General features: G+C 43.1%; 1 protein-coding gene across 2 annotated transcripts in view; it reads right to left on the bottom strand.

The window, feature by feature from the left end:
* VPS54 (VPS54 subunit of GARP complex) overlaps nucleotides 1–18,788 on the bottom strand; it is a 46,960-nt gene that overhangs the window by 3,710 nt on the left and 24,462 nt on the right. For both annotated transcript variants that reach the window (XM_082276859.1, XM_082276860.1), the window contains exons 11-21: nucleotides 17,266–17,321; nucleotides 15,687–15,783; nucleotides 14,866–15,203; nucleotides 12,849–12,978; nucleotides 12,231–12,412; nucleotides 11,428–11,540; nucleotides 10,059–10,122; nucleotides 7,981–8,086; nucleotides 4,526–4,613; nucleotides 3,488–3,609; nucleotides 3,303–3,383 (exon numbers count right to left, since the gene is read on the bottom strand). In XM_082276859.1, coding sequence (XP_082132985.1) covers nucleotides 3,303–3,383; nucleotides 3,488–3,609; nucleotides 4,526–4,613; nucleotides 7,981–8,086; nucleotides 10,059–10,122; nucleotides 11,428–11,540; nucleotides 12,231–12,412; nucleotides 12,849–12,978; nucleotides 14,866–15,203; nucleotides 15,687–15,783; nucleotides 17,266–17,321 — 1,377 coding nt within the window. The remainder of the gene's footprint in view (nucleotides 1–3,302; nucleotides 3,384–3,487; nucleotides 3,610–4,525; nucleotides 4,614–7,980; nucleotides 8,087–10,058; nucleotides 10,123–11,427; nucleotides 11,541–12,230; nucleotides 12,413–12,848; nucleotides 12,979–14,865; nucleotides 15,204–15,686; nucleotides 15,784–17,265; nucleotides 17,322–18,788) is intronic.

The following is an 18,788-nucleotide window of genomic DNA, read 5'->3' as shown; positions in this document are numbered from 1 at the left end:
TCATTTCTGCCACTTTAAAATGGTTCATGTAGGAGAGCTCCCAACAGCCACCTGGAGCTCTGCTTTGCTAATAATGTCAGGAATCAAGATCCATTTAGCACACCACAAATTAAAAGTGTGGCTGGGCATGATCTGATCCAGCCAGGAATTGCAGATGCAGGTCTCGTGGCTGCGAGCTGGCCCTCTCCTTCACACTGGTACGAGTCAATGACAGACAAGCACTTCTGCCTCTGAGAAACGTGCCCCTTAGTACTTCCCAAGAGAAAACTGCTTGTCTGTGTCATACACATCCAAATTTCTGAAGAATCAAGGAAAGGAAACCATAAAGAAATGGAAACTCCTGAAATCTCATCACTGGCCATAAAAAATCCCCAGCCACATCACCATACAAAAAATCCCACAAGAACATTGCAGAAATACCTTGGAAAGCAAAGTAAAAAACCATCCCTTCTCCCAGTGCCTGAAATCCAAGAAACAAGGCACTGGGTAACACCAGATGGCAAGAGATTTGCTACAAAGGGAACAGAATTCTTATGTCCCCACTCTGGATAAAGATCTGAATAGCATTTCAGAAACACTGAAAACCTGTCCCAGGAACAGTGAAGCCAGCTGTGCAGTTCCAGGTGGAGAGGCCGTGCCATCCCAGGCCTGGGTGACACATAGGCAGGTCACCTTTGGGAGGGTGACACTTCCCCACGGAGCCTTGCACAATTCAGGAAAGAACCAGATTGTTGTAACTACATCATTTACAAACAGATTGGAGAAGATGCCTGCTTTTATGTGGGCCTGAATTGTGAAAGAGAACCAAGCTTGTCTGAGCACAAGAGAAAGAAAGAAATGGAGAGTTTTGAGAACATCTTTATGGAGAATCCAAACCAATGACCTAATTCTGACAGGAGAAGTAGCAGAAAAATAATGCTTTCTGTTCCAGGGAACGACCACCCAGTGTGCAGGATCAAGCATGCCTCAAGACAAGGAAGTTAAGCAAGAAATTGTTTCCAATTTCCCAGCACGTTGTAAAGCCAGAGGGAACTGGGAGGCTACAGCAGTGGCTCTTGCATGATTACAGCCACACACAACTCTTCACCATCACAGGGAAAAGCTATGCCCCCAGGAAGTACCCCAAGCTCTCCTGGCCATTTTTATCTGCAGCTGAGATCAACAGCTTTAATACCATGAGGGATCAGAAAAAAACCTCACTGCTCTTCGGTCCAAACAGTCACAAGACAGCAAGTTCCAAGAGAAGCTCAGAACTCACACTGGATTTTTTTCCATTCATGGTAATGAATAAGCCTTTCCCATTTGTTAGTTTTATTATTTCCAGTGTTCAATAACCCCACTCCTGTTGTATTTCCCTGTTAAAGATAGCTGTTGGGAGTGTCCATGCTGCTGTGAACTGCCTTGTCTCAGTGGCACCGGGTGAGGACAGCTCCCATGCCATGGTGCTCCCAGGGGAAGCACAGCCTGGAAATGCAGAAGTAACTTGCTCATATTACCCAGTGCCAGGTCAACACCCTGTCTACTGCACCAACTGTTCATCTCCTCTACAAAGCAGGAATTTCTGGGTTTGAAGTGTGCTGGGCACCCACTGCCATGGAACTCACTTGTGCAGATTTACACACCTCAAAGCAGGTGACCACTTCATCCCCAGGACACCGCAAACACCTGAACCCAGGAACACACTGACATGGTTGTACTGACATGCCTATTTCTGACATGCCTGTATTTATGCTCTGCCTATGTGCAGAGCATAAACCCAAATGTCCTGGGCTTATGCTCTGCACAGCCTTCAGTGCCAAGATTTCATTGTTTTAGGAATGAGATGAGCCAAATGATGGGGGGTGCTAGGAATTGAAGCAAATCAATCCTCCTTTGCTCCTGGACTCCGTGGGCTGCATTCATGCGGGCCAAGCACTGTCACTCAGCCTTCAAGAGCTCTAAAGGATAGGAAAAGCCTCAGTTTACATCCTGTGCCAGCTCCCAAAGGGACAATGGGCTGTGAAAATGGAGGGACCATAAGGGATGGGTTCTCACTAAATGCCATCAAGAGCATCAACTGTGCTCCTCCTTTGTTGTGGGCTACACTTGTTTAGTATCAATAATGTAAATTCTGGCATTTGTCTTTTATTCTCAAGAGATACAGTGGCCAAAAAGCCATGTTACTTAACAAAACAGCTACTTTTATGGGGGACAAAACCCCCAAAACCAGCAGATCATTTTGGTCTTTAGAGAAGATCATAAACACATTTTTTAAAAAAGTAAACAACACAACAGGAGTGGGGAATCCCAATTCAAATGCTTTGGCTTTTTTTTCCCCCTCCCCTTAAGTTCAGGCAGCACCATTTGACTGTCCAAAGAAACAGGTGAAATGAAAAAGCACAACAAAAAGTAACAATATAATAAAAGAAACAGCAAGGAAGATAGAAATGCTGCCTGTTGTAACTGCCCCATGGCAGCTCTCATCAGCCTGTCCCCAACCTGTGCTCCCGTGCTTCCCATGAGCTCCCTGAAGGAAGAGGTTGGCCCAGGCCAATCAATCAAATCTGTCACTAAAAAATTAATTTATTTGTGTCACAAAACAGCTTACTTCTTTCCCCCAAACCCCTAAGATCCAAAGGACACTACTAAGCTTTAAAAGGTCATGTACTTTATGTATCTGTGGGCCACGGAGGTGTCTCAGTGTGTTCCACCCTGAGGTGAGTCGGAGTAGATCCAGCCCAGGACCACACTGCACCACTGTTCAAACACCAAAGCACACCAGGAGCACTTCATGGGACAGCTACTAATGCTGCCCCAGAGCAGGAACTGCTGAGCACAGACCTCCAGTCCCCAGGCCTGCAGCCCAACAGATGGGCTGGTCCTTTCTCTCCAAAACTCTTCCTCCTCAGCACTTTCCTGCCATTCCCTCAGCTGCCGGAAATGCCACCCTCCCCACTTGCAAAGAGCAGGAAATGGGACCTGCTGAGCCTGGCTGCAGACAAGAACTGTCAGTGGTAGGAGAGCACTTCAGTTCCTGAACAGCTGAGCATCTGCACCAGCCACAGCATTGCTGCTCCTGCTGAAGGAGCCAAGGAAACATTTCATTTTTCTGGGAGTGAAGGTGACTGACACCCAGGTGGCAAATGTGAACACAAAACACATTCATGAGAACAGCACAGAGCTTTCCATCTATATAGTTAAAAGAAATTCAAACAAGTCCTGGTTAGGAAAGTTTAAGCCTCCATTTGAAACATCTAGGCTGTATACAATGAGACCTCCAGTTGCAATTTAGAGAGCGTATAATTATTTCCATAAATCATTACCTTGGATAATAGTTTGTCAAATAAGCTATCCATTATGGCAACGAGCTTTGCTGAAATTTCAGCTATGTGGTCGTGATAATCCTGTAAGGGAAGAAAGCAGGTTTCATTTTCTAGCGGCATTCATGTTCTTCAGAGTACAGTCGAAATGCAGAACTTCACTTTTCAGAAACTGCCAGAAGAATTACCTTTGTGATGTGGTCAAAATGCCTGAGCATGCTGAACTGCTTCGGCTGCAGCCGAGCTTCAAAATGAGCCCTGATAATGGGAATGTAGTGTACAATAAGCTGGAGGCAACGTGAAGAAAGGGCTGTGAATGCAGGAAGAGAAATAACATAGTTATTACACAGGAAGAATCATTTCTGTACGGACCATATGACATAAACAATAGATCTGACACAGCTTACCATGGTGAGCTTTTGTCTGTTGCAAAAGCACACAGATACATGTTTGTTTCCCTGGGAGCCCCCACCCAGTGAAGATGCCAGACTGTTACCTGGCTACTCACACCCAGCTTTGGTAAGATGGGATATGGGACTGATGTTACAAGAGGCTTTGAGTGTTTACTCGACATTTTGAGCCCTGAGCACATGCAGACATCGGGGAGATCTCAAAGGACCTGACTCATCAGCTACTTAACCTCAGAAACCACATTCTCAAGGCAGCAGTGTTTCTTCTGCAGTGGAGTACAAAACACTCTGCCCTGCCAGCACTGACCTGCCTTGAACCTGCTCCTGCTGCAGGGTCCACAGGATCCCAAAAAACCAGGCTTCTCCCAACTCCAACAGGAGTTTGCTGCTGCCAGCAAACCTGCCAGCAGCAGGACACTCAATGGTGCCAGCGTGGTCACCACATTGGCCAAACATTCTGCAGCAAAAACCTAACCCAGCTGTGGCCCAGAGCCTTTCAGCCCTTTCTCATCAGGCTGTTCCCTTTCCAAAAGGGAAACGCAGACTGGTAATCTCATCAGTTTCTCACCCTGAAACATGGGAACTGTAAATTTAAACACCTGCTCAAACCCATCAATCAAAGGCTCTTAATTTCAGGAGAAAGTTTAAAACTACACTCCAGACAGGTAACTTGGCAAGGTCTTATCACCCTCTGTGTCCATGCACAGCCCCAGAACTCAAACAAAGCTTATCATAGATATTTAGGGCTTTTCTGCATTTGGGTTTTTCAATAGGCAGGGGAACAACCTTTGACATTTTAAATACAGAAATCCATACCTAGGTTTTTTGTAGTGATTGTTTTCAAACCAACAACTTGTAATGCACCGGCTCCAAGCACTAATTGGCAACTTCTAGAGTTGAAATACTGTAAGAAAAAGGACAGTGAAAATGAATGTTGATTCTTTATCAACTACATAACCCCACAGTTTAGAAACACCATCAAAAGAATTTTGCAAGATTAAATAAGTTATTATGAAGGCCAGTTCCAGAGTTTCACTAGTTTTCCTCAGTAGAGTAGCCACATGGAAAACCAGAGTGGAAAACTTCAAGATGACAAGTTTTTGCTCAGGCTCTTGACCTTCTCCACTGCTGATATTAAAGGAAACTTGAAAGCACTGAAACTCCCTCCTGCTGAGGTGACTGAATCTATGTTTGCAACATTATGAAATACTGGATTTAAGAAATGATGCACAGAAGATGAAAAGCCAGTCCTGTAAGAATTCCAGGTATAGTGGACAATTCATGCTTAGACTTTCCTAACTTACTTCCAGGAGAAAAGAAGTTATCATTAAAATCACATAGGCCAGCAAAGGCCTCTGGGCAGTTAAGACAGTTGCTATCAGCATGTTCTGTCTTACACTGGAATTCTGCTTCCTTACCCATCTTGAGACACCAGATACTCCAGACTGGCCTGGGTGATGCAGTAGAAAAGCCACTGCTGTTATCCCCAGTTCCTGCACTGAATGGAGAGCAGAAGTCCCAGGGCTCGTATTTGAACAGAACACTCTGTTGACATTGGGAGGCAAAACTTACAGAGAGCTGACCCTTTCTCATACACCTGAAGATTCAGAAGAAATTGTGACAAGACTGCCCTGCAGCTTTTGCCTGCAACACAGAGGATTTCCCTCATAAAGACCACTTTTCTGAGGGCAGGGGCATAATTCTGCTTCACAGGTCTTTCTTCATGATAATGCAAGAACAAGCCCAGTATTTCAACCTTCCTTGGGCAAAAAGGGGAAATAATTTCTCTGTCTGTTGCCTGGTGTCAGTCACAAAATGCAGGCCCACAGAGCCACCATGGACCACACCCCCAACTCTGGGTTGCCAGAATGGTGCATCCAGGGCCAGAAAAGCAATCCAGACCTCGCACTACAACTGAACCAGAGCTATGTGTGGCCCCTGAGCTGAGAGAGGCATAACCTACACTGCTGACAGGTCAGGGGCTGAAATTGCCTCACATTCACTTCATGTTCTCCAGAAAAGCAAGACCTTTTCTTACACCTGTGCATGGACTTTAAAGTAGAATCAGTGAGCCAAAGGCAGCTGTATCTCCCACCGCCTAAGCTCCTCAGGTATTTAGCTCAGGTTAGGTTTAACTGTGAGGCAGACCATCAAAAACTTGGTCTGTAAAGGGTGCTGGACACACGTACTGTCCCCTGCCTTCTGTGAGAATGACTGTTCCCAGATGGCCTGATGCAGACAGAACAGTGAGGGAGCAGAATGCCTGGAACAGCCAAAGAGCAACACCTCCTCCTTGTGCCTGCTGGGAGGAAAGCATTCCTGCACCCAGCAGGAGGGCCAAGAGCCTTCTCTTGTCTGCACCGCCTGAACAACCCCAGTAATTACAACCACATGTGCTCAGTTTGGGCCCCTCACAACATTGAGGTGCTGGAGTGTGCCCAGAGAAGGGTCTGGAGCACAAGTCTGATGAGGAGCAGCTGAGGGAGCCAGGGGCACTCAGCCTGGAGAAAAGGAGGCTCAGAGGGACCTTCTTGCTCTCTACAACTCCCTGACAGGAGGGTGTAGCCATGTAGGGGGTCACTCTCTTCTTCCACAAGCAACAAGACAAGGGGAAGTGCCCTCAAGTTGCACCAGGGGAGGTTTAGTTTGGATATTAGGGATAATCTCTTCATTGAAAGGGTTGTCAAAGTTTGGAACAGGCTGCCCACGAAAATGGTGGAGTCACCATCCCTGGAGGTATTTAAAAGACATGTAGATGTGGCCCTGGGGACATGGTTTAGTGGTGGCCTTGGCAGTGTTGGGTAAACAACTGGACTTGACTGATCTTACAGGTCTTTTCCAATCTAAATGATTCCATGATTTCTCCCATACACAGATGTCATTTCACTCAGGCTGCAGCCATAGCTCGGAACTACCTGGAATTTCATTACCTGGGAATGCTTTTCATTTTCCATCACAATCAGTCTAGCCCTTGCTACCCTCAAAGTTTGCTGGCTCTGACAGGTGTCAAACAAAAAGTGCAGTGACCTGCCAGGACATCTGGAGTGGCTCTACTTTGTTCAAAGTGTAATAAATGAGCTTTTGTTTTTCTAGCTGTTCTTGACATCTCTCCAATTGATGGCACCTTGCTGACAGACAGGAAATACAGTAATTAAACTGCACATGATGTTTGAATACCAAGAAACAAACCATAAATGACAGAGCTAGAATGAGATAAAGTAAGGAGAGGGAAGTAACACAGATATGCAAATCTGGCTATTCTACCTGTGAAAAGGTGCTGCAATTCCTGAGGGAAGCAGCAGGTGGAGAAGATTTGAATAGGGGCAGGCCCAGACAGGCTGATTTGCCTTGGATAGTGCTTTTAAAAGGGAAGGTTTGTGGATTAATCTGAATGACAACTGCAGGGAGCAGTGTTCTTGCATCTGGTTTTTCAAATAAGAACTACCAACAGGACAAATATTTAAAAAGCTCCATCTCCTAGGGTTTGTTTCCCCTCTCCTGCCCCCCACCTTATGTAAAATATCCTTGTGGAGACTGAATCTGTTTATCTTTCAATGATTACGCTCATATTCAATACAACCTTTGTGGGCAAAGATACAAGTGAAAACCTTGACATAAATTAACTGCGAGGCTTTGGAGCCTATATAGATACATATATATGTGTGTCTGTGTGTGTGTGTATACATAGACAGTTTTAAGGTGCATTAATGTGCTCCTTTTATTATTGTTTACTTCTATTACCTTGCAAGGTCTGGGCTTTACCAGCTTTCCTCTTCTCTAGTGAGAAATAAATGACAAAGAGGTCCTGGTGTTTCATCACCTTTACAACAGAACCTTCATCCCATACCATTTTTCATGCTTCTACTGACTCTACTAATTTGTAAAAACCAAGGGACTTGTTTCCTTCCTCAATATAGATATATATTTCTCTAGCACCTGGGATTAAATTGCTTTTTCTTCAGCAGCATTAATCCCACACTCAGCCTGAAGGACAGGCAGCTATATCAATACTACTAGATGGGATTTCCAATACTCCAGGTGAACAGGAGGAAAGATAGCCCTCCCAGAGTTAATTCCCACAACAAATTACATCTTTAATGCTTTTGGCTTGAAAGGTTTCCTTATGGCATAGTAGCAAACACAATGATTTCTAGATAATTTGTATTAGTTATAAGCAATCACAAAAACACATGAGTGTTATGGAGAGTAAGACATGTTCTCTGCACTCTGCCTGCCCCTGCTTGGCACAGGGGGCACATTTGGAACCATACCTTCAGTAAATCAGACAGGCGGGTCAGCATGTCAGTGGTGATGGAGGGAATGTTATCCACACACTGGCAGTACTCCAGGATTATTCTTATTAGCAGCAATACTGTCCTGAAAGAGAGGAAACAGCCAAATGTGCCATCTCAGTGCACAAAAGATGTTGAAAAATCAAACACAAGCCAGTCACGTTGATAGAAAGCTACCCAATGCTAGAGATTATAGCACTGAATAAATCCACTAACTGATGTGGAGCAGAAGTGAAACATAAAGGAGATTTACACAGAGATAGTTACAACCAATACCCATTCCACAGGGTGGTGTGCGGAAGAAGTACTTCATATGAGAGAAAACCTCTGAAAAATATATGTAATAAATGCTAAGGAGTCACAAACAGAGAAGGCAGCTGCAAAGAAACAGCACCAAATATTCAAAAATGCTCAACACCTGTAATTTCTCCTGAAGTCAGCAGGCACTGCAGAATTGGGGAGCTATTGGATGGAATTAAGGCGGCTTCCCACAGAGCAAGCATGCTCCTTTGAATTCAAATACACAGAAGGCAGGGAAATTGACGCAAGATAAAATGTTCGGAGTAGATATTTTAACATTTCAAAAAGCTAAATCTCTTTCTTCCTTTAGGCAGTAGAGTACAGAAAGATGATGACAAGTCAGCTGAAAATAAACACCTGGAAAATGTTTTGTGAACTCTAGGCATTTGTGATGAATGCATTTTATTTGATTAGATGCAATGAAACTGGATGTAGAAGTGTGTAGAAATGAAACAAATATTTGCACTGTGAAGCTCATGATTGCTTCACAGAGCTCAATTTAACAAGTTTCAAGTGAGCAGAGGTATATTATCAAACACATCATATATTAAGCAAATTTATCCTTTAGAGCAATGCTCTTGCTCGACCTGAAATGCTCTTCAGCAGTGATATCATCTGCCTGGCACAGTTGTTCTCAGCCATCAGATTCTGTTTCCAATTGAACAATGACACATCACCATGAAGCAACTCATAAAATGACAGCTGGTCCAAGACATTCTGTACATCACACCTTTTAAGTTTGGTGCAAACTGATGTTAGAGCTCTGGGGAGTGAGATCTTCCAGGCTTTACTCCCTCTCCAAAAACACTCTCATGCATAATTAATGCTTAAGCCTCACAGTCCCTGCAAACACAGCATGCTTTTACATGAAAGAAATAAGTGAGTATCATACATTTTAAAATGTGTCTGATATAACCAGCTTTAAGAAACCACTTTCCAATTCAAAGCAGACAGGATACCAAGAAACAGCATATGCAGCTTCTGAGATGGCCCATTTCTTATTTTGAATAAGAAAAGCAACCATTCAGTAGTGGACTCAGGCATTTTGGTGCTGTCCAGCCTGGAGAGAAGAGGGCTCTGGGGAGACCTTATTGCAGCCTTCCAGTACTTAAAGGGGCTTATGGGAAAGATAGGGACAAACTGGTTAGTTTGCTGGTGATAGGACAAGGAGCAACAGTTTTAAAGTAAAGGAGGGTAGATTCACACTGGACATAAGGAAGAAATTTTTTACAAAGAGAATGGTGGAACACTGGTACAAGCTGCCCAAAGAGGTGGTGGATGCCCCAGCCCTGGAAACATTCAAGGTCAAGTTGGACAGGGCTCTGAGCAGCCTGGTCTAGTGCAAGGCATCCCTGCTCACTGCAGGCAGTGTGGACAAGATGACCTTTAAAAGTCTCTTTCACCCCGAACTATTCTAAGAGCCTACAATTTTTGCCAGAGATAACGAAGATTGCAACAAGCAACATTGGGCTCAGAAGACAAACCTGTATTATCAGCTGTGTGTTTTCATGAAATAATTGGAAAAAAGGATTCAAATAAAATTATAAACTTCAGCCTAGCCATTCAGAGAAAAAACAGCATTTTAATGTAGCAAAGAGTTTGTGGTACTTTATAATGGTTGGGAACCAAAGAGAAATTAGTCTATGAAAGGAGAGGGATCTTGAAGTAAGATTGCTAAAGCTGTTAGCATTCATCACAGTTCTACTCAAAAGTTCCTGCCAACTAACCCACTGCTAAGAGAAAAGAGTGCATCTTACCCAACTGTTGCATATTTTTGTCCTTCAACAATAAGGAATTCAGCTGGCTTTCTTTCTTCAGTAGCTAGACATTTTAGCAAGACAGGAAAAGGAGTGAGTTGAACTAAAAACAAGTGCAAAAAATGCTGTTTATAAAAATGCAGCGTTCACTTGCTAAGGTTTGAAAAAACCCACCATCAGTCTTTGTAGCATTTCTCTCTTTTACAGTATTATTAGACAGTTGATCACCCATCATTATTTTTATGACCCATAAAGTTACTTCATTATCTGCTACGATTTTAGATCAAAAAATCCCATAGTCCCACAGTCATTATGGATTTAAAAACTCCAAATACAACAGGTTGAAAATAGAAGAAAGGCAGAAAAAGCCACTAGGTTTTCTACTATACATTCTCAAGTGATTTGCTGTGTATATTAATATTTTAACTGCAAATCACTTTTTCCTCAGGCTTCATAACAGAAGCTCTTACTGATGCAGTTTTTCACGCTAAATTATCTGCTTGAAGGAGGCTGGAGGAGGTTATTTTACAAGCAAAGGCTGATGAACATATTTTGGTGTTATGTTCGATAACTCGAGTGATTATTGCTTTAATACACTCCCTGTATCTGCTATGCTCCTTTTAGGAGGTCAGGGTTTCTCCACCATGACATCACTGTATTTTCTTCCTTCTAATCTCTTGCCATTTTTCTCCCCCTCTTTGCATGTTTTCTTCCTCTTCTGGATATTCACCCCCTCTCCCCCCATCACTGCAATACTGGACAAGTATCCCCACAAGGTAAGAACACATTAAGCATTCCCACTGTGCACACAGGGAAGTGGGGCAGGAGGAGGAAAAAGTGACTTCTCTGAGGTCAAATGAGGTTTCTGTGGCAAGGTAAATCATTGAATGAACATGAGCTTTCCCTTCCATGAGCAGCCAGATGGCATGCTGCCTCTCATCTGAACCGGCGATGATGAAGCAGTGGGAAGGATGCAGGCTTCATTTCACACAAGGAGGGCTGAGCACATGCATGTGCTCCTCAGTTCCCTGCAATTCCTCAGCAGTACCTTGTGGGAAAAGACCGAATTTGTGCAGAGACTGCAAGCCTCTACACTGGGAATATTTGTATAAAAAGGCAGCTCCCTCCCTGTGCTAACACTTCTGGGCGTTTTCAAAATACAGATAATCTTTCAGCGCAAGGCATTTCAACACTAGTAACAGAAAAAAAAATACAATTAAAAAAACCAGCTATCAACTTTCTTCTCATCCCCCCAGAGGACAGTGAGCAAACAAAGATCCAGAGTGTCATCAGAATATGTTCATCAACATTCAAAAGCAGAATTTGCAGATAATAAATTCAATTCACAGCAGGACTGCAAGACACACACCTGTTGGTTTTTTTTCAGGGAGAGAAATTCTGCCATCTGACACTGAATCAACGAGGTCCTGGAACTCAGCAGGAACTTCAGCTTGCTTCCAGCGCTCGTTGTCCAAAAGCAGGCTGGTTATAAACACAAAAGAGAGGAGGCTGAGAAAGAAATACCTTGTCTTGACAATTCTCCTGCCTGTAACACTGTAGAACAATTTCTAAAAAGCCACTGGCCCGAAATGTTATGTCAGTCATCTTCATCAGAAGGAGGTGACCAACAACTGTCAGCAGCAAAACAGAAAAACATTGTGCTGGTCTAGAGATCTCACAAATTGTTCATTCAATAAAGGCAAAAAAGGTCTTTATGAGATCACTGCCAATGAAATAATGTACAAATACTGGAATTTTAACAGCTTTTGATGGATGAGAGCAAACAGACTTGATGGATGTTACTGGCAAGGCTGTTCCTCCAAGTGGTTTGGTTTTGGCTTTTTTTTTTTCAGGAAACAGTTGAAAGTGAATTATTCTTAAACCCCCAGAAACAGAGCAACCCTGCCCCTTCAATGTTAGTCTTGTGTACCTTCTGTAGCTGTTGCTGTCCTTATTTAGGTAACTGGAGAAAAATCCAGTTTGAAGAAATCAACTTATGAAAACAGTAGAAGTCTAATATTGCTAATTGGGGTTTAATACAGTTTTTTCACCCCCTGCTTTAAAGTACAACAAGCTTACAAATGTTCTAGGCAACAAAAGACTCTGTTTGGCTGGCATACGATACATAAAATTATTCATAGAAGAACACAAATATTGTCTGCCCAGAGGTACCTTAGCTTTGTCTTCCTCTCCTCATGAAACCTATTCACAAATCTATTGGCTTGACTCTGAAGAGCTCCTCTCAAGGACATGCTTTTCCTGCCACAGATCTGCTCAGTATCCAAGATAAAGCCTTCCATCAAGCGAGAAAGAGTAACAAACTCGTTGGAATTCAACTTCTCTAGGAAGCCATCCTGCATGCAAAGAAAACCATTGTAAGGAGACACAACACCACAAAAATTCAGAGATGTACAGAAATAACTAGTCAGCATATCTGAGGGCTACTGCAGTTTTAAGAGGCACATTCTTTAACCCTACATGTGACAGACAGGGTAAACTGCAGTGCAAGCAGCTACCTGGACACGGACATGCATTCTCTGCATGAAGCATCAAAGACAGGAAGTCAGAATATTAAAAAGAGAAATAGGTAGAAGAAACCAACACTGCCTTACAATGGTGTATGTTAACACTAGTGTGCTCTGAGCATTACCATGCAGAGCCTGTGGCAGCAGGAACAGCCCTGTACTCCCATCGCAGACACCGCTCCAGAACCCTCATTAAAGCAGTAACCTGGAAGCAAATGCTCACCAAGCACGAGGCACCACCAGCAGTCTGACCCAAGCTCCTCACCTTTGCTCTTGCCATGAGGAACTTGACTGAACGATCATGGCAGATATCAGAGGCATTATAAAGTAACTCTTGGATATTGTTTGCCAGCCTGACCAGCTCCAGGTCAGTCAGTTTCATGTCGTCGCTGATCCTAAAAATGACAGAACCAGTTGGCTGAGCATCAGTTCATAGAGAAAACCATATTTTTGCACGCAGGAGGAAAGAGCCTTGCAGCAACTGTCAAATGCAGACAGTCAGCTAATCACCAAAGTCACTTTATACAGATGGGATCTTCTAAGCTGCTGTCAATGTCCTGTCAGCCCCTGAAGCAAGGAAATGCATAATTGCACATCCTTATCTTTTTTTCTGAATCCGCATTCTAATTGCTATTAATGGTCTAAGAGTAAACAAGATATAACCATTACTGATACAATAAATATAATTAACATTTACTGAGCTAAAATTTACCCAGCTCCTGTAACACTTCAGTATCACAAGCATATGACAGATAAAACACAGCATCTTTCTTCTGATGCAAGTGTAAGGCCTAAAATAGATGCTCTGCACTCCCCCCAGCCGTAGTCTACAGGCTGTCATTCTATTACCTCTTTAGACTTCAGGCTCTAAAGTTGGTGCTTTTTAAAAAACCTTGTATGACTTGTCTACTGTTCTGAGGCCAGCACTTAGCACAGTTCTGCCGTTCATGGTTCACGCCATTAGTGAAGATCACAATCTTCTGGGCCAGCCCAAGGGACTGACAGCATGACAGGAGAGAACTCGGGACACTGTGGAGCAACAATTGGGCTAACATTGTTCTGTGTAGTTTTATTAGCCTGCTCCAAACACAGAGCAAAGGTGCAAACAAAACCAGAAGAGCGATGAAGCAAGTGCATTTTAGAATGAAGTTATGCAACCAGCCTCAGAAACTACTTTACTCCTCAGAACCTCTAGCTGGATGGTATATTTTTAGGAAACTTGGCAAAGTGCTCCAGACTAGTTTGGATCCAACCCCCTTCCCTTTCCCTGCTCCTCCACGTAACCCTGGACTCCTCTTCACATTTCATTTCTCCTCCAGCACACAACAGATGTTCAGACATACAAAGGCCTGCGTTTTATGCACAGCATATTTATTTTAAATCTATCTCCTTCAGCCAGCATTGTGATTTGGGGGGAAGGTCCCTATCGAAACTAACAGCTGCTTCAACACATAGGTTTAGATACTCAAGGACCAAGCAGCAAGAGCAGGCCACTTGCTGTCTTCCATCTTTCAGCAGGGTTAACACGTGGTATTTCAGTTTTGCTTCATATAACTCTGTATCCAGACTTACTGGCTTTTGAAATGGTTCATGCCTGAGTCCCACACACATTATGCCCAGTTCTTTTCAAAAGATAGCTCTGACTTGCTATCACAAGTAAGGGGTGCATAAAAGGATGCCAGAAGGTTAGACCTCTGGAGACTGGAGCACCTCAGGGCAGCACTGCCTGTGCAACCAAAGCACTGAGATGGATTTATTTATTTATTTATGCAAGTCAAATGGTTGATGACCAACAGGAGATCTTTCTCTAGAATTTATCAAGGTGTATTTCATGAAGCCAGCTTAAAACGGACAAACAAATAAACATAAAACCCTAGGAAAAATAACCATAGGGAACATGGACAGGGAACAGAAATGCTTCTGCCTGTTAAAGGCATGACAAACAAACTGTCTTTCACGGACTCACATCTTTCCTGCTCTCTACACAAGTGGCCTCCCCAGAAAAACTAACGGAGAAGGGGCTCTTTTCTGGAAGAAGTGACATAAATCAGTCCCTGTACCACTACAGATGCAGGTGAAAGCAAGGCAAATGAATGAAACAAAGGCTGGGAACAGTGCACTCTGATGGCAGTCTCTAGGGGGAGAGCCACTACACTTCACCTACCTAAAAAGCACATTCTTCCTAAGTCATTTTTGTACTCTGTGACCAGAAACAACCGCCTGCACCTCACCCCTTGTTCTGGCCACACTGCCAGGTGGAGGCAGGCAGGGTATTCACTCACATCATCTCTACTCCTCCTGGAGTAATGGAAGAGGACGTGTGCTCCTTGCTGGACGAGGAGTCAGTGGTGCACTCGGGCTCCGAGACAGAGTCACTGCTGCAGGGCTCGCTGTTGGGGGAGGTGTTCCTTTGGGAGGCCGTGTCAGCTGCTCCGGCTGGGAGCTCCCCGTCGCCGAAGGCGTCGCTGATGAACATTCCCTCGTGGGTCAGGTAGGCCACCTCAGTGTCCACCGTGCTCTCCTTAGCAGAGTTCTTCTGTAACGTGTCTTCCAGGTCTCTGGTTTTTTGGTTCTTGTCTAGAACCAAGAAAACCACGCTACGGATAGTATTTAACGTTGCCTAAAATGAGATATAACTTCTATTACAAAAAACACCCCAATACCCAGTGCCACAAGCTTATGCTAGAAGGAGATTTTCTTTTGCCCGCAGAATTAAACTAAATTCTGGCTTTATTTTCTGTTGTGTAATTAGTATTTGGAGGCAGATCCATTTGTCTGATGGCAACCAGTATCTGGTGTTTCTGAGATAGGTGAAAGAAACCTCATTTGGAACAATCCAACACATGCAAAAGTCCTGTCCTAATCCCTAGCAGCTTAGAATAGAAGTAATCGAGCAACAAGAAGTATTCTCTCTTTGCCACTGCTCTCTTTGCTAGCACTGATCATTTTTGACCTGGATGCCGATACTCACATCTCCTTCTTTCAATCAGAAGTTTGAACTCTACAAGCAAAACCAACATCTTACAACTTCAAATGGAAAAGCAACTTCATTCCCCCTTTCATGCCTGAACTATGTGAAGTTCTTCGTAAATTAATGTCTTACCTTTATTCTCTTGAGGAAGATGGTGAATTTACAAAAAATATTCTTCAGTAAATCAAACCACTGAGGAAAATTCATCATCCTCATCTGGTCTGCAAGCCTAAAAAAAGAGCAGTATTCAGCAAACAGCAACTGTTTGCTGGCCATGATGCCTACTGGCACATAAAGGAGAAAAAATGTGCTTTAAATGGAATTGCAAATATAAGGAAAACAGTGTAGACTTTTAGCTGGCAAACAACAGACACCACCTAAACAACAGTCATAATCAACACAATGTAAGTGGAGTGGGGAAGGAGGGATACAGAATTAAATCATACTATAAGAAAATGAACGCTTCAGATTTAGCCTTTAGTTTTTTCCTGGGCATAATGTTCTTTTCCCTGGGATAAGTATGTGTTATCAACAAGGGAGAGGGTTAATAACATTTTCACAAACCACAAAAAAAACTACATGAAAATACTTTCCAAGTGTTACAAAGCTGTGTTATTGAGCCCATTTAAAGGCTTAATATGCAAGGTATTGCAATGAGACCACTTCTGCCATGAAAGTCACCTGTTTGTGGCAAAAGGGCAGAAAAGTCATTGACAGAACAAAAGCGAAACCCTCTAATACAGAGTTAGGACCCAAGAGCAGAAGAGTAAACACTGGAGAATGGTGACCAAATACCCAGTGTTTAAAAATGACCCTGTGCTCAGTTGTTACCCAGCCTGAGTATGAAACCCATGCAGGTTCTGCAACTCGCTTTGCTTTATCAGCTGGACTATTTTTATTATCTTGGGGTAACACTTTGCTGAGTCAAGTGAATCATAAAGCCACAGAAAAAACAGGAGCTGGCAGGGGCCCCTGGAGCCGGGGCCTCTGGAGCTGCCTTGCCAAGCCCTGCTCAGGGCAGGTCCAACTACACTGGGCTGCTCTGGGCCCTGCACAGTCAAAGCCTGACCATGTCCCAGAACACGGATTCCACAGCTTCTCTGGGCTTCTGTTCCAGTGTTTGACCAGCCCTATGGGGAACAGATTCTCCCTAAAATTCAACTGGCATTTCTCATCTTCCACGTTGTGCCCATTGCGCTCTGTGTAAACTCTGAGAGGAGCCTGGCTCCAACTCCATCTCTGCTCTAGCATTTGCCTTTGCTGAGCTTGGTGAGATTCCTGATGGACCATTTCTAGGGCTGAAGTTGTCTGGTCTCCTCTCTGGATAGCTCCTGTTCTTGATTATGGGGGAGGAATTTAAACTAATGACATGTTTTAATACAAAGTCCCAGATTATGGCAACAGGGAATGCCTTCAAGTGGATATATATTCAAGAGGTATACGCTTCATGTAGTGAGATTCACAGAATTTTAGTATTTATTTCAAAGGTAAGTTTAAGGTAACATTAGGATCTGAATGAGAAGTAAAACACAATACCCACCCAGAGGCAGACAAAAACAGAGTCTTAAGATGCAAGAGAAGCATAATCCTTAACAATAGGGCAATTCAAGCAAAAATTAGAACAGTAAATTTATCTATGCTAAAAAACATACTATCCCCACCCACCACAAAAAAAAAAAACAAAACAAACCCAAACTGGCTGCATACTTACTTAACAACCACTTCTGTATCTATTTCTTCTATCTGCGAAACCGTATTAACCACACACTGTCAAATTTTAAGGAGAAAAAAAACAAAACAAAAGAAGATCTTAATCCTCAAGTTAAATAAGGAAAAGTAAAATGAGAAAAGAAAGACATACTTGTATCACTTAACAACTTGTTTCTCTAAAAACAAACCAAAAGAAACCCCCCAAAGCGACTGGTGCATACAAAACTGGCCAGCTTCTTTAGCAGGGAGAAGCGTTTCTTCAGGTCTCCAGTACAATCAATGTTCATTCCAAACACATCTACTGTTTTACTGCCATTCCACTGATCTCTTTTCCCATTACCTGTAAGCCCAAGGCACAAATAACTCCGCTCAGACTGAAAAAGGGCTTTTCTCCCAAAGCCAGTCAATAAACTGAACGAATGAATAGTAGAGTGTGAACTCATCTTGCCTTTAAGCAAGTTTGTACAATCCCAGTGGTGACTGAGGGCTGGCATCTCAAGCTACCTCGGTTTTACCTGTGTTTTGAATAATAGTGGTCAGCACAAGAGCTTCTGAAGAACAGAACCTTGTTCTTGAATTATGCAGTGTGCTCAGTGCTAACAAATCTCTGCTCTTACACCCACCTGGCAACAAAAAGCTACTAAAAATCACTGACCAAAACAGCCCAGCAATGCATTTGAAGAGGAAGCACACTTTAAGTGTGGCAAGAAAACCGTTTCCCTTATTAAGGAAAAGTAAACCTAAGAGCTGAGACAATGGGCCACATACAAAAGCATTGCACAAACCACACAGAAATACTCAAATCCTGCCTGTTTTCCTTAACCAACAGAAACGTACACTGGAATTTGATTAAACGCTGTCTACTATTAAGCAGAGGGGAAGCCTAAAAAATCCAACTTAAATTTCCCAGCAGAATGGGAAAAGCATTTTGAGACTGAGCAGAAAAACAGGGAGTGCTACCTGTCTATTATATGACCAAACAAAGAATTTAAAAGGGAAAAAAAAGTCTCCTTATGACTGCTGATAGAGGCAAGTGAAAAAACAGTGGAGACTGCCAGGGAAATGAACAGCTTTACTGTGGTGTTATTCATTCATTCCTTTTTTTTTTTTTTTTTAAATTTACTAGCAATATGGGCCTATCCCCATCCTGCACAACCAGACCAACAGAACCATGGGGCTGCAAAGTGAAAGGCATTGGAGCAGCCAAGTCTGGCTTAAAACAAAAACCTTCAAATAACAGTATTAAAAAAACAAAATGCAAACTTTTAAAAACTAGGTTCCCAACCCAGTTCACAATGCAGCTGTGAACTGCAGACTGTCCTAAGAGACAGGACATGCCCAACCCAGCACCTATCTCCCAGGCTTTGAGATACACATCAGAGCGTAACTCTTGAAATTATCACCCATCTCTAGGGAAAAAAAAAGTGTTCTTACACAATATTCTTCACATATGCAGGCAAACAAACAAGAGGAGTAAAACGGAAAGTACCAAACACACACTTAAATTCAACCTAATCTGTTAGC

Source organism: Coloeus monedula (genome assembly GCF_965178545.1).
Source record: "Coloeus monedula genome assembly, chromosome: 2".
Lineage (NCBI taxonomy): Eukaryota > Metazoa > Chordata > Aves > Passeriformes > Corvidae > Coloeus > Coloeus monedula.
This window is presented reverse-complemented; position numbering and strand designations above follow the sequence as displayed.